Source organism: Lissotriton vulgaris, chromosome 4_1 (genome assembly GCF_964263255.1).
Source record: "Lissotriton vulgaris chromosome 4_1, aLisVul1.2, whole genome shotgun sequence".
Classification (NCBI taxonomy): domain Eukaryota; kingdom Metazoa; phylum Chordata; class Amphibia; order Caudata; family Salamandridae; genus Lissotriton; species Lissotriton vulgaris.
This window is the reverse complement of record NC_141691.1, coordinates 1353064618-1353079485: the sequence shown is the minus strand read 5'-3', so window position 1 is coordinate 1353079485 and position 14868 is coordinate 1353064618. Positions and strand designations below refer to the sequence as shown.

Genomic DNA, 14868 nt, shown 5'->3' with positions numbered 1-14868 from the left:
AGTTATACATTTGAACCACTGGTCTGAGGTGAGCTCCTGACAGCAATTTAAGTTTCAGTGATCACACTACAAATACACCAGATTGATTTAAGAGAATGCAGGCTATCGGGTAGGAGGCACAAATGAGACCAAAAATGTATTTGTAATGATGCGCCAGGGTAAAGGCAAGGGTAGGCAGTTCCTAAGGGGAAGGGAGAGGAAGAGAACGGAGGGGATTGTTTGTAGATGTCAGGTGTTCACAAGAGAAAGAGGAAGTGGAGATGGTAAAGCTCCGATTAGAAGCAAGAGCCCTCACACACCTCGAGGGGTGTCATGCGTCATCATCGGGCAGCTCCTCGTTGGTCCGGTGCTGCAATGCCCAATGAGCCCCCATGGGGGCTCTTTGCCGGAGGTCTTCTCTTTTTGCCGACGTGAAGCTAAAAAGTAGTGGGTGGGGCGCATGTGTAGTGAGTAGAGATAGGAAAGAGCGCGTGTGGGTTAAAAATGGAATCCCACAAAAAAGTTTTTATTAGCTGGGTTCCTATGCTATGAATAAAAACAAACGACTACCGAGCCCTGGCTAAAGAGGGGAAATTATTCCGGCATGAGCTCAGGGTGATATGTGTTCTGTAAAGGTGGTCAACATGTTTCATGCCCTGTATTGACCATAGGATTTTGGGATTTCCTTTAATGCTGGAGTGTACGTTGGTAGTAATGCATACAGTACAGAATATATTGCTTAGCTAAAAAGGCTATCAACAAGTTTCAAACAGCAATGAATGAATGCAATTTGGTGTGGTGCACTCTTGGTCTACCACATTTGGCACTGTAAAATACTGTGGTGGGCATGTGAAAGAGTGGGGCCCTGGCATCCAACGTGAATCGTTGTGTTTATTGTCTTGTAGACGGACTAGGTGCCACATAAGCCTAGGCATTTTGGTGGCAAGCCGTTTGGATTTTGTGCTTGATTATATCAATTCCCAACACACAAAATCAATCAGTGGACACCAGAGTGCTGTGTGGGTTTAAATAAAAACAACGCATAGTAGGCCTTGTAATCCTGATGGTGAAAATAGCAGAACCCAGGCACACAAAGGAGTCTCACATGCCTGCAGCTCCTCATAGACTGAAGCCGCAAACAGGCCCTCCCAGGATTTCAAAGGCGAGTGATTTCTATTTCCAGTGATATCTGGTAAGGCCATCACTAAAATCCTAACATGGCTGCTTATTTTGAAAGCCAGTAGATAATGATCTTTAATTATATTCTTGTCTACTTCTAATGTTTGCTGCACACATATCACAATCCTGCTATGCATTTTACTTTCCGCTCCTATGCAGTGATCTTTGAAGAATTTGCACTGATAACTCGCCATGCAGTGTGTACGTGTGGTAAAACTGTATGTGAATGAAGTAATCTGCCTTCAAGAAATAGCCATCACCTGATAATCAGATCCCACAGGACCGCTTCAAGTGGATCATGCATACATTCAGATGTACTTATATCTAATATAAGATTCCTGGTGCAGCCTTTACTTAGCATCCAGACACTGCACTGTGAAATAAGAAACAGGACTTTCTGAGGACAAACCCAGAGGAGATTCTCTGACAGCACTAATGTCGAGAAGGGAGGCTGCTGTACCAGACACAGCTCTTATTGTTTAGATTTTGTGATCTTTTAAGTTTGCTCTCATGCACAAATACCTGCAGGCACCACAGAAAAATGCCAGAATTTTCTAGTTCCTTTGTCCTGACTGGACAATTCCCAAAAAATGACAACGGTACCGCCTACAAATATTGGAATGCGTGTGTTGCCTGGACATGGCAACAATTAATACATATGATTTGAATGCGTTCGCAGGACAGATGCCTCCCTTTCGATTCCCTATGTCATTCTGGGGGGGGGCTATCAGGAAGTTGACCATCTGACTTATGTACTCACCAATATTACACCAAGCTCAATCTCATCAAATTCATGTCATTTCATACCTCATTACATCTATGCTTTTGCTGTGCTCCCCTTTACATGTTCTGATAGATCAAAAGCCATAATACCCACAATATATCAAAAGTTTAGAAAATAAGAAAATTGGAAGCATGAGGTACAGCAAGCACTACTGCATGAGATATGCTGATCTGGATTGGTGTCACTACAACGCATGCTTTTACATCGCATGCCTTTACAACGCGGTTTTTACCACGCAGTCCATTACAACGCATAATGCTTTTAGGCGCTGGATAGTGAATTATTTAATTTACTATTCCAACTCCAGTCCCCGTGGATAGCAGGGAAGGTGTTGGATAGTAAATTAAATATATTCCCTATCCTAGAGCGCCCCCCAGCGCAATGTGTTGTAATGGTATGCGTTGTAATGGTTGCGATGTAATGGTAGTGCGTTGTAAAGAATGCGTTGTAAGTGATATTCCCCGCTGATCTCCAAGCAGGCATCTCGAATTATCTCAAATAGATGACAAAGGCACTAAGCCACTCCATATATTACTTTAGCATTATACATTTAGCAAAAGATTGATGATCCATTAATTGGCGGAAAATATTTATTAATATCGCAAAGAGTAGCGCAAGTATCCACTGTACCTTCATGACATCTTTAAACGAGTGTTTAAAGGGCACTTCCCCCTTTCCACCCTCTTCTTCCTCTTCCTCATCCAGAGCATCATAGCCTTCATCGTTGCTCCCATCGGGCTGCTCAGTGTTGGTCATGTGATCAATCAGCTGCTCCAAGGGCGGACTGAGATTACGCTCCTCGTTCTCCTTCAAGCCATAGTCGAGTGCTTTGTAAATGATCATTCCAAGCGACTCAATAACCTGGAAGAGATATTAAAAACAGATATGAATTTACTTTAGGCACAGAAAGCAAAATCTGCATATTGTGTATTACCACTTGTATATTAGTTTACAATGAACCTCAAACCAAAATTAGAAGATGACAAGACAACTTAGGTCCGCGAATGAACACAAATGTAACTCTACAAACCCTAAAACAAAAAGTGGTTGAAGAACGAATTTCGCATAGAAGGAAATATGCAAACTGGGGCTTACTACAGACGGTTACATGCTGAAACGATCACAACAAGGACACATTAAGGCCTCCCCGGCAGTATGCAAGGTATTTAATAGCCACAAGGGCAGAAATCTGGTGAGATTCAAAGCTCGGGACCCATAGAAGGTGAATGGCAAGACTACTTCCCTTGACGAACTAAGTGTCGGGAGCATATGTAAGGAGGGGCTCGTTGCGGATGGCACGGTTAACCTGGGAACCATCAAAATGAGCATTACTGTATTTGTTTCGTAGTGTGTGACTACAGGAATCACCCTACCCTTAGGCCGTATGGAGTTAAACAATCTACGTTAAGTGTAGGTCACTGTGAAGGGTTTTTGGACAAGTGTGTGTGTATGAAACTACTTTTACTTCTCTTCACAACATATAACATTTTTAAGTGTTGTTAAACAGTTGTCTGACAAATTAAAGCGTGACAGTGGGGTGATCTCATGTGTGCACCATGTGTAGCATGATGTTGCACTATGAAAGGGACATGATTACATGCCCAGTGTGAAAAGATGCAATAAATGATCTATTCTCTGATTTTAGACAATACAGAGGAAAAATTCCAGAGTGATCTGTATTAACGTTCATGCTCCATGTTTGCAAATGCTATAGTGTAACACCACTATGAGACTAGAAATTTTGAAATACCAATAAAAACAGAGTAAGGATTAGATTTGTCTTGGTCCTGAAGAATGCCTGCTGATCTTTTAAGGCAATTAATAGGTGGAAATATGTTGACCCCAATTTGATGGGTCCGACAATTATATCCAGTCACATCACTCTGCTTTTTTTTTTTTTTTAATTCGTTTTATTATAAAATCAGTTCCAAAACAATACACATCAGTCAACATCAGAAAATCATTGGCGAATGTAAATAAAATGGACCATTGGCATCCCCTCTAGTACCCCGATGGGCCTACATACAAAAAACAAACTCCTAAAGACGCTTTTGAGCAACCAAAAAGACATTGCTAAAAAACCCTATCTGACGCCTCCCTCATACAATCAATTACCCCTTCTCAATCGCCCCCCCTCCCACTCATGCCAAAACGTGCCCGTCTATACACATCTTTGCCGACCAAAGAGTCCAGGTCCACCGAGTATCCCCCAGCCTTACTACAACAAATCCTACAACAAGTACATCAGTAGCATTTCTTCCATTAGTCCGATTCAGCCCCAGTCTGGGCATCTCTCCAGTCCCCCATGTAGCGCCTCCATGCCGCCCAGATTTTCCTCCATTTCTTGGGGCAGCCTCGACTTTTATATATTACCTTCTCTGCCCTCTGGCACCAGTCCAAGTCCCGCTCCCACTCTTCCACCGTTGGTAGTAGATCACTCCCCCATAACCTTGCTATGTTTCTTTTGGCCACTATACTTACCAGGGCTAGTCACGCCTTATCCCATTGTGGCCAGGTAACGTCGCCCGTCACCCCCAGAACATGCCAAAGGGCCTCCAAAGGGACCTCTGCCTCCACCAATTCCTCCATTATACCAATCAGGCTGGTCCAGTATGCCCGAATCTTGGTACAGTCCCACAGAATGTGGAAGAAAGTGCCCTCTTCTCCACATGCCCTCAGACAAAATCGCGAAGGTACATAACCGATTTTGTACTGCACCGTCCATGGAGTGTATGACCTATGAAGAATACGTAACTGGACCAGTCTAAATCTCGCGCGAATCGCCACCTCACGGGGGACACTGCAGGGCCTCACTCCAATTGTCATCCTCCAGTAGACCAACATCTGATTCCTACTTTTCTCGCAGGGGCCCCAGTGGATCTGGGAGATTATTTATGAGCTTTCTATAGGTGAGAGAGATAGCCTTGTCAATCATGGGATCTAGCAGCAACCTATCTTCGAGCGGGGCATACTCAGGTAGCTGGTCCCCCCGGCTCATGTGTGTGTGTGTATATGGCATGTTTAAGCTGCTAATAGTGTAAAAATTCTACATTCCCCATCTGAAATTCTGTCTGCAGGGTCGCAAAGTCCACCAAGTCACCCCGTTTCCACACGTCCCCCAGTACCTCAATACCAATTAGACTCCACTGATGTAAACCCCGCAATTTCGCAACTTCCGTGAGGAAATTGCCAGCCCATAGTGCGTGCGTTCCGTAAGTTTCGCCTCCCAACCCAGCAGCTTCGTCGCCCGCTTCCACATCACTCTGTTTTTAGCCTTGCCTAAGGACCTCAGATTAAAAAAAAAAATACAGACAATAGAATCCAGCAGACAATTTGAATCCATATAATCCCTCTTAGAAAAGTGATCCACTAACAAAGTGTGTCGAACCCACCCACTCAGACTAGGTGCAGCGATAGAGGATTTGATGATGAAGTATGCTACAGATGGTACTTATGGGTGAGGATCCTATAAAAACATCTAAGAGTTGCCAGGATCTCACTACCCACCGCCTGTAGCAGGTAGTGCATAGAGAACAAGGTTAACCCTCCAAGATTGTTTAGACTGTACTATATTTGGGAGGCCGAGGATACCCTTTCATTCATAGCTTTTCATTCCCCCCCAAGTATGATACAGCTACTTAGAGCTAGTCATTGCCTTGGAAATTGGCCAGTAGCTGTTGCTTCCATTCTAAAACGGCGGGCGAGTATTTTGACCAAATTACAGGTACTGTGAGAACCTTGCATAGCTGTCAACTGTGGTCCATTATAAACAGTGTTTAAAATGAGCCAGGGTTGAGAGTTCTGGAGTCGAGGCTGAAGTCAAGGCAGTGCTAGTTTACCACACTGCCTGCAAGTGTGTATAAAAGCAGGTATTATTAAAAATAGATCAGCTTATTTATTCAGCTTATTTATTCCTCTTCGGTCTTGCAGTCCAAGGCTCCAAGGCAGCTAGGAGTCTCAGCCACTTCCCTAACCAATCCGGACGCTGGTCTCATGCTGCTGATAATATTACCCAGCATGAGAGAAGGACCAGGATTAGTTGGAGCAGGCTGCCTCGACGTTCCCTCAGGCACAGGGGCCCTACTGCCTGCTGCCTGCTCTCCACTCAGCGGTCTAAAACAGCTGGGTGGAGAGGTTTAAAACGTGCATGTCAGGCAAGCCGTTGCAAGACAGCCGGCCAAAGTGACAGGCACAGTTTAAACTGGAGCAGAAACCACTACTACTCCCTGCTGCCAATCTGAAGCAATGGCCCTGCTCCCACGTTCGGCTCCGGCTGGCTGCGTGACATATAAAATGGCAATAAAATCACTTTATTACCACTTTATTTTTCATGTTTACTGCACTGGCAGCGGCAGGGGTGACGATCCTCTGCCCTAATGGAGGAACCGTCGCTGACAATGGACAGAAATCTCTGTGCCTCCCCTATATAACCTGAAAAACACACATAACTCATTCTTAAAAAATTGAATGGTGAATAATGTTTTGAAAGGACAACACAAAGAACAGAGTTGTGACTGGTGTGAGTGCCATGGATCGGCGCTAAGCCATGGAATGGGGGCCTGAGTATGTTCACCATGCAGGATGTAATGCAGGCTGCATGGAGAAGATGCGAAGTGCGCATGATGTTTGGCCAGCCCGAGAGGACCAGCCAAACAGTCATGTGCACTTAGAGTGGACCAACCACTCCTCCCCTGCTCCTCTGTCGTCAGAGCAGCCCCGCCACAAACACAAAGTTGCAGCAGAATGAAACAAAAAATGATAATAACGCACGTTATTATCATTTTATGTTTACTTTACTTCACTGCTGCCAAGCAGTGAGGCGACGCTCCTTCGCCTTAGCGGAAGATCCGCCACTGAAAGAACACATAACTTTTCAAGAAAAAGGGAAACAGTGCAAATGCATGGTCCACTAGGATTATTTCATGCGTCACCACACAAACATCGACCGCACAAGTCAAAAGTGTTACTTATCACAGACTATTTCAGGCCCTCTCAAACCATTCCATGTTTTCCACTTCCCCCAGTATAGTCAGACACCATGTATATAAATACAGGTTTGCTATATAAAAGAACTATATATGGAAATGGTGATTACTGCGTGAAGATATTTTACACTTTCTCATACAAAGGTGTGTTATTAAGTAGGTAATGCAGCTAAGAATCTTTTACTTATCTGGGATTAGCCTCTTTGACGCTACGATCAATGTAATTTTGTGTAGTTTTTTTCCTCATAATTAGTTTTGCGCTTGCCACATAATTCATCAACTGCAGCATCATTTTCTACTTTCTTCATAAATAGTGTTTGCAGCTGAAACGGACCAATAGTCATCAAACGCAGCATACGTAGGTAAAGCCCACCACCAGAGACTGCCAAAGTAAACTGCCCCCGTTCAGCTGTTGATTGCTGTATTCAGGCACTAAGAGGAGAGATTTTTGCAGAAATTTTGATAACAATACTCCTTGGAGTGGTTTGGGGAGGGGCATTTGTCTGCAAAATGACACAAACAACGTACACATTTAAATGCCATTCGAACAAGGTGGAAAAGCTGGTTCCTACTTTCGTGAAAACATTTTTTATCCGCCATTCATGCAAATTCATCGCACACTCTTCAGAAAGTATTAAGGTGTCAGAACTTAGAAGTATCCTAAACATTCTGCATCTCATATTAAGGTCTAATATTTGGAATCTTCAGATACCTCCTACTGAGACATATAATAAATATATAATGCACAAGAGTTTCTACAACTGGTTAAGTGTGACAAAACAGAAGTAAGTTTTAAAGCACAGCTGAGATATGCGAAATAAGAGGCGTGACTTTTATTATATCACAAGAAGTGAATTGAAGGAAGGTTTTCTACTGAATGTAAAGTGTATGTTGAAGTTGAAAGGGTGAATTTGACGTAACGGCATAAGAGGTTGTCTAATTTATATTTCTTTTGACTAATAATTCAGTTCATTTCGCTGCATGATTTGGCCCTTCGCAGCGCCCTTTTCCAATTACCATATAACTTCAATTTTCAAAAGTACCGCAGTCTAGCTACAAAAAAACAAGTACGTTCTATTCTGCATGTAAATCCCCTGTATACTCTTCATGTGTACCCAATCGACATTCCATTCCTGGGAAGCCCCACCTCGGTCAGCGCTCCAATGATAGGTGTTTCGGTAGGTAGTAGGTAGGTGAGAGAGAGAGAGAGAGAGAGAGAGAGAGAGAGAGAGAGAGAGAGAGAGAGAGAGAGAGAGAGAGAGAGAGAGAGAGAGAGAGAGAGAGTGAGTGAGTGAGTGAGTGAGAGTGAGAAGATAATGCACGCCCTAAATCAAAAATAATAGAAAAAGAAATCTATGATTAACTTCGAGGCTTCTAAACTCTGAGAAAAGTTATTAAGACTTTACTTTCTATTTCGATAACTAAACATATATTCTTGAAATACCAAAGCAGTCAAATGAATGCATTTTCATTTCTAGAAGCAGTAAGGTTCAGCTTTTGAACTTGATTTAACACATTTATCAACATGTTATGCAGAACATTTTCATCCGTCCTGCCTTTTCAAAGAAATCACCAGCACTTTGCATATTGGGATTTTTTTTCTTAAAAAGCTTGGCTTTCAGACCACAGACAGCAAAGTTAAAACTGACTAAGTGGAACCCTTGTGTTACTGAAAAGCACCGTCTACAGGAACTTACAGCACAAGCAATCATTTCCATTGTTGCAATTTTAACCCTTAGCTCCGCCTCAGAGGAAGGATGGCCTCTGAAAGGGTAACTCCTGTGACTGGCCAATGACGAGAGTTGCAAAGAGTCAAGCGCTCCACTCCTCACAGTTAGGACGCCATGTTGCTTTGGGGCAGCTTCAGGCACAATGGAAGTTTAGATCGAGCAAGACTTCTCATCCAAGGCCCATAACCACACTATTCATGCATACGATTGATTGAAGGCTGTGTACCCCCAAGAGCTAAATTGTGGTTGCGCAGATTTTGGAAAAGACATTCAAAATAAATAGTGAACAAAGAGGCAGCCTACAGTGAGGGATGAAAAGGCTAGTGAAGGCTTATTTTTGGACCTTATGCGGCACAAGGTAATTGTCATGCAGATGAAGTGAAATGAACAAAAATCTCGCAAAGAGCCACGTGCAAGACTCTCCCTCGACATCAGTTTCATATTTGGAATGAGACATTACTTACATAACTATAATTTAATTCCACGAAATGTTGAAGCTCAAAATGGCGTGTGCTCCGTTATCTAAAGTTGCGTTCGTACAGAGAACCACAACCTCAAGTCAGGTAGCCTAGTTTCTGAAGGAGTTCTTTCGGTCAGTTTACAACTAAAACTCAGATATACCTAACCAAAGGTTCAGCTGCTAAAATAATCTGTAAATGGGTACAGACTATACTTTTCAATGGAATTACAGTCTAACACTTCTCTCATTCCAGATAGAAGTGTTGGACGTAGAAATACACAACCTGTTGATGGCCTGGTCATCTGGGAAGAAGTGTCTTAAGTGGCGTTTCGGAAGGTCACCTACAAATCCTAAGGCCTGCGTCACAATAAATACTCATTCATTTACACCTGCTCGGACTCACAGATGTGGGTTTAGGAATTCCGGGGATTCACATACATTCCCGGTGGTCAGCTTAGAAAGCTGAACCAAGGTCAGCTTTAGAGGCTTACTGGAATGTTAAGTGACAGCAGCAGCTAGTTTTGCAACATAGGTTCCTATGTGCAGACAAACTCCACATTGAGGAAAGGTAGTCCACTGTGAAAATACATTTTGTAATTATTTTTTTTAGAAACAGATTTTATTGTGTTAAATAGCAGATACAATGCAGAGCACTGTAAACCAGGAGACATCAGCCACAACATATATTGCCGAATAGCGACATTGACATTTAGATGACGTATTTCCAATTTTGCATTTTGTCATTTTAATGATTCTCTCCACAGGAAAATCATTTTTTCCCAAGGGAAAATATGTTTGCCAGAAGAAAAAGTCCTTACCCCGACTCCTCTGCGCAATCTGGAGTTGGTGTATCCACCTTCTGAGCCTGAAGGCACAACTAAACAAATAGTTTGCTGAAGTGAATCTCCAAACATTTCCAGGGATGCAAACTGTCAGAGAGAAGTTAGTGAATCGAAATTTGCAGGCTTTAATACTGCTAAATTGTACGCAGAGGTTTAGTATAATTATGCAGTGATAAAAACATTTAAGCATGCCAGGTATTCTTTGAGGATACTTGACAGCTGCAAATGGATCCATTTTCATCCATAAACATTGACTTATAGCCACAAATGGTTGTAATCAGACTCCTAATATTCTCAATGGGTTTCCTGGCCATCACTTTCACAGCAGACAGAAAGTAATGACAATTACTATGTATACATGAGACTGGCCAAGTTGGTCACAGGGAAAAGATTTTCCAGTGTTGTGGAAATCCAATGCACCATCCAGTCCGCCAGATCTACAGCAGAGAGGACCTGGGCAAGAGTCAGCATCTTGAATTTGTACTTCTGCTGGAAGGTATTCAGGAGCCTAAGATCTCAAATCAATCTCAGCCCTTCATCTCCATTGGGCACCAAAAGGTACTGAGAGTAACACCTCTAATCAATGGGTGAAAAGTTCTAGGGGCAACCCTACCCACTTTTACAGCACATCCTATTTGCATTAGTGCAAGCTATAACAGAGTGGTCTAAGGGAAATCCAAGATGGCACAGGCCTTTTGCCTTTGAAGGGGGCGGAGCTTCTGTTCCAAGAGGTGTATTTAGGGAACAGAGTAGGCTCCTACTCCTAAGCTACCCCAAACTGGATCTGCTATTGAAGATAGTGGTTGAATCATTTTACCAGCTGGTCCAAAATCAGATAATTAATATTTTAATCTATTCTCTAGTTTTCTCACCGGACAGCCAGAGTCCTCCACAGTGGAATCAGCTTTTGCGGCTAGACACTGTAGGGACATGGTAACATTAAATTTCTACATCTTCCACTTTTATATACCTGCAGTCACAGCACGCTTTAAAGCCTGTAGCCTAAAGAGAGGGTATTTTCCTACACATACAACTGTGCTAAAGTTTTAGGAAGTCGGTTAATACCAATGCAAAGTTTGGGAACAGAGCATTGAACAGGAAAAAAAATAAACTGACAACAACACACAGTGGCGTCTCTATATGGCTCAAGATCATCTCTCCAGGGGGGTTGGGGAGAATTGTGAGACACTTGCAGAGTCCGAGAGCACAGTTTGTCAGCATGTGTGAGTTGCTGTTGGCAAAATGTCTATATACAGTCTGGTGCCCAGGGGAACTGAAAAGGTGCAGAATCTATGTTTATAAATATCAGAAAAGAGGTAAGTACTTCTGTTTACCAATTGCTTCAACATGGTTTTTTCAGGGAGATTACATTAAAACGGTCTTGAAGTTGCAATTAATTAAAGCACTTTCCCACTACAGGTGGTAATGTAAAGATAGTGGATAATGTTACAAACGTACAAAAGATTTCTTAGCAAAACTCAAAATGACAAGCTCCTTCTCAAGAAAGTAAGTAGGGAAAAAAAGACGCTCCTTCAAGGTGGCAACTGACTTCCTGAGAGACAAAGGCGTGCCCTACACCTGGGGCCAACCGTTCCGTCTCATCTTCAAGTGGGAGGGATCTCTACACCAGCTTCGTTCCCTCCAGGACACTTGTGCCGTGCTAGATATTGACCCACCGGAGGACACGGCCCAGAGCGAGACCCCCCCCCAACACGTAACTACGGATGGAGCAAGCCAAAGGTCCAGGGACAGCTGGCAGACAGTGCGGAGACGACGTTCCCCTAAAACCTTCCGGAGGCCGGACCCTCTCCTGGCCGCCCAGGAACGAGAAGCGGCAGTGCAGGAGGTGGCGGACAATACTACCGCTAAACAGTGATGTGACAAACACGGGGGCTTGCCCTCAGTAGCCTTCCTCATCGGGGGGGGGAACACGGGGGCTTGCCCTCAGTAGCCTTCCTCATCGGGGGGGTCGGGGGGCCGAAGAGTCGGCCGCCACCATGAACTCATTTTCTATGACGAACTACGGACCTGGACTCTGTCCCGATAGGCCAGAGACTTTGGGAGTTGTTTTTGGGGTAGTTCAGGGGAGGGGGAGGGGGGGGGGGGGGTGGGGGGAGGGGATGGGTGGTGGGGGGAGGGGATGGGTGGTGGGGGGAGGGGAAAGGGAGTTGGGGGGGGAATGGGCTGGGGGGGGGAGACAGTTGGGGAAGTTGGGATCAGGGGTGGGGGGGGACAGAGACATCAGGACCCTCCTGGTGTGGTACATTAAAGTCAGGACGGGCCGACATGGGGACCAGGCAGACCCCGGGCAGTCCGAAAATGCTGCGCAACTCACAACTCCCATGAATGGCTAGCCCTCAGCTGAAGATTCTTACCTTGAATGTGAAGGGGCTTCATAACCCCGTTAAACGTAGGGCTGTCCTGTCCTTCTTAGAAAACTCAGGAGCGGAAATCTGTCTGCTCCAAGAAACTCACTTGCTCTCCAGAGACTGGCACAGGATGCGCTCAAGGGCCTTCCCGATCCAACACTACTCCTCGACCTTAGAGAAGAAAGCGGGGCTGGCCTTACTAGTGGCGCGTCATTTCAAGGGGACAGTTGGGGACAAAGTGGCTGAAATTAAAGGGAGATTCCTAGCTCACACCATCCATATCGGGGGGTTGGACATGGTTGTAGGCTCCCTTTATGCACCGAACAGCAAGCAAGAACCATTCCTCAAAGGGGCACTGGCAGACGCACTGCAACCTAACACTAAGGCAATACTGGTGGGAGGGGACCCAAACCTAGTGATGGACCCCAACATTGACAGGTCCGGCCACCGACAGGGGTTTGCCGGGGCGATCACACGGGAGGGGAGCCAATGGTTGTCGGAGGAGGGGTTCGTGGACCTGTGGCGCAAACACCATCCCGTCACCCCGGGATACACGTTCTACTCCCACGTGCACCGCACTTACGCACGCATTGACCACTTTTTCGGTAACGCGGACATGACTCCCATGATAGACGATGTGGAGGTGCTCCCGGCGGCGTTATCTGATCACGATGCGCTCGTACTGCACATGCAAGCCCCTAGAGTCACACAAAGGAAGGGCAGATGGCGCCTCAATGATGCACTCCTGCAACAAGAGGGGGTAACGCAGCGGCTTCAAGACCACATCAAAGAATGCCTGCAGACCAACGACACCCCGGAGGTTTCACAGGCAGCGGTGTGGGGGGCGCTTAAGTCGGTAGTGAGGAGAGAACTGATTTCTGTAGCCGCGGCGGAAGCCATGGAACGGAGGGAAAAAAGGCAATCTTTGTCCGCACAAGCGCTTGAACTTGAGCAAGCTCACAGCCGGACCGGGGCTCCCAGGATTTGGAGGCAGCTTAAGGAGGTCAGGGCCCAACTCGCCAGCTTAGATCTAGATAGGGCGGAATACGCAGCCCTGCGACTGCGCCACACTTACTATGTGGGTGGCGATAAGACAGGGCGCCTGCTGGCGAGTTGCCTCAAAGCAAAGACCCTGCGGGCGAAAGTCTCCTCAATCCGTACCCGAGATGGGAAAGTCGTCCGAGACGATGACCAAATAGCGGAAGCCTTCCGCGAGTTTTATGCCTCGCTGTATACGGCGGAGCCACCGGACGGGCGGTTTTCCGCAGATTCTTATCTCCGGGACACGGAGATAACGCCCCTAGATGAACCCGCTAGGGCCTCTCTCGAAGCTCCCATCAGAACCGAGGAGGTCATCTCCGCGATCACGCGTCTCAGGCCTCTGAAGGTCCCAGGCCCGGATGGCTTCTCGGCAAGCTTCTAAAAGGCTTTCTGCCCCCAAGTCGCGCCGGTATTAACCAGACTTTTCAATTCCTTTCAGGGCAGAGGCTCCATCCCTCAGGACATGTTGGACGCTGATATCGTGGTCATCCCCAAGCCAGGCAAGGACCCATCCCAATGCAAGGCATATAGACCCATCTCCCTACTCAACCTCGACCTAAAGCTGTTCACAAGCGTGCTGGCAGCAAGACTGGGCCCGTGCCTACCGGGAATCATTGAACCAGACCAAGCGGGATTTATCCCCAACAGACAGTGTGCAGACAATACCAAGCGCCTGCTTCATGTCATTGATAAAACCCACTACAATGACTCTGACGCGGTCCTACTGTCAGTAGATGCAGAAAAGGCGTTCAACAGAGTAGACTGGGGATATCTGGACGCCGTCCTAACGCGCTTTGGGTTCGGAGACCGGTTCCGCACATGGGTCGCTAGCTGCTACGCCGCCCCGCAGGCCAAGATCACAGTTAATGGGGTACGCTCGAGACCTCTAGACATCCGAAGGGGAACCAGACAAGGGTGTCCTCTGTCACCCCTGCTATTCGCTCTCTATATTGAACCACTAGCCCAGCGGATCCGAGACAACAGGTCCATTACGGGCATTCGGTTCGGTGGAGAACCGCAGACGACGTCCTGGCGGCCCTAGAGAACCCCTCGACGTCGGTACCGGCTTTCCTCTCGGAGATAGAGAGCTTCGGGAACGTATCGGGGTTCAGGATGAACGTGGAGAAATCACTAATCCTGCCTCTGGGTCGGAACGCAAGAACTGCGCAGCGAGGCCATCAGAAGTACGGGGACCTTCAAATTCAGATGTCCATACCCTACCTGGGCCTCTCCCTAACCCCGAGTACGACCCAAACGGTCGAGCGGAACTATACGGCTCTACTAGCTGCCCTGAAGGGGGACCTAGCGAGATGGCGTCGTCAACCGCTTTCCTGGTTGGGACGCGTGGCGGCGATAAAAATGACCCTACTACCAAAGGTCTTGTACTAGACCATTCCGGTAACCCCCCCGGTTGGCATGCTCAAACAATTGCAGGACTCCATCACACAATTTGTGTTGGCTGGTAAGCGCCCACGTTTGCGAAGGGACCTGAACACGCG

At 46.1% G+C, this 14868-nt stretch overlaps 1 protein-coding gene across 5 annotated transcripts in view; it reads right to left on the bottom strand.

Moving 5' to 3' along the window:
- The window catches only part of SPIRE1 (spire type actin nucleation factor 1), a 543573-nt gene that overhangs the window by 341937 nt on the left and 186768 nt on the right, over nucleotides 1-14868 (bottom strand). For all 5 annotated transcript variants that reach the window (XM_086965582.1, XM_086965585.1, XM_086965586.1 and 2 more), the window contains exon 3: nucleotides 2573-2803. In XM_086965582.1, the coding sequence (XP_086821708.1) occupies nucleotides 2573-2803 (231 nt within the window). The remainder of the gene's footprint in view (nucleotides 1-2572; nucleotides 2804-14868) is intronic.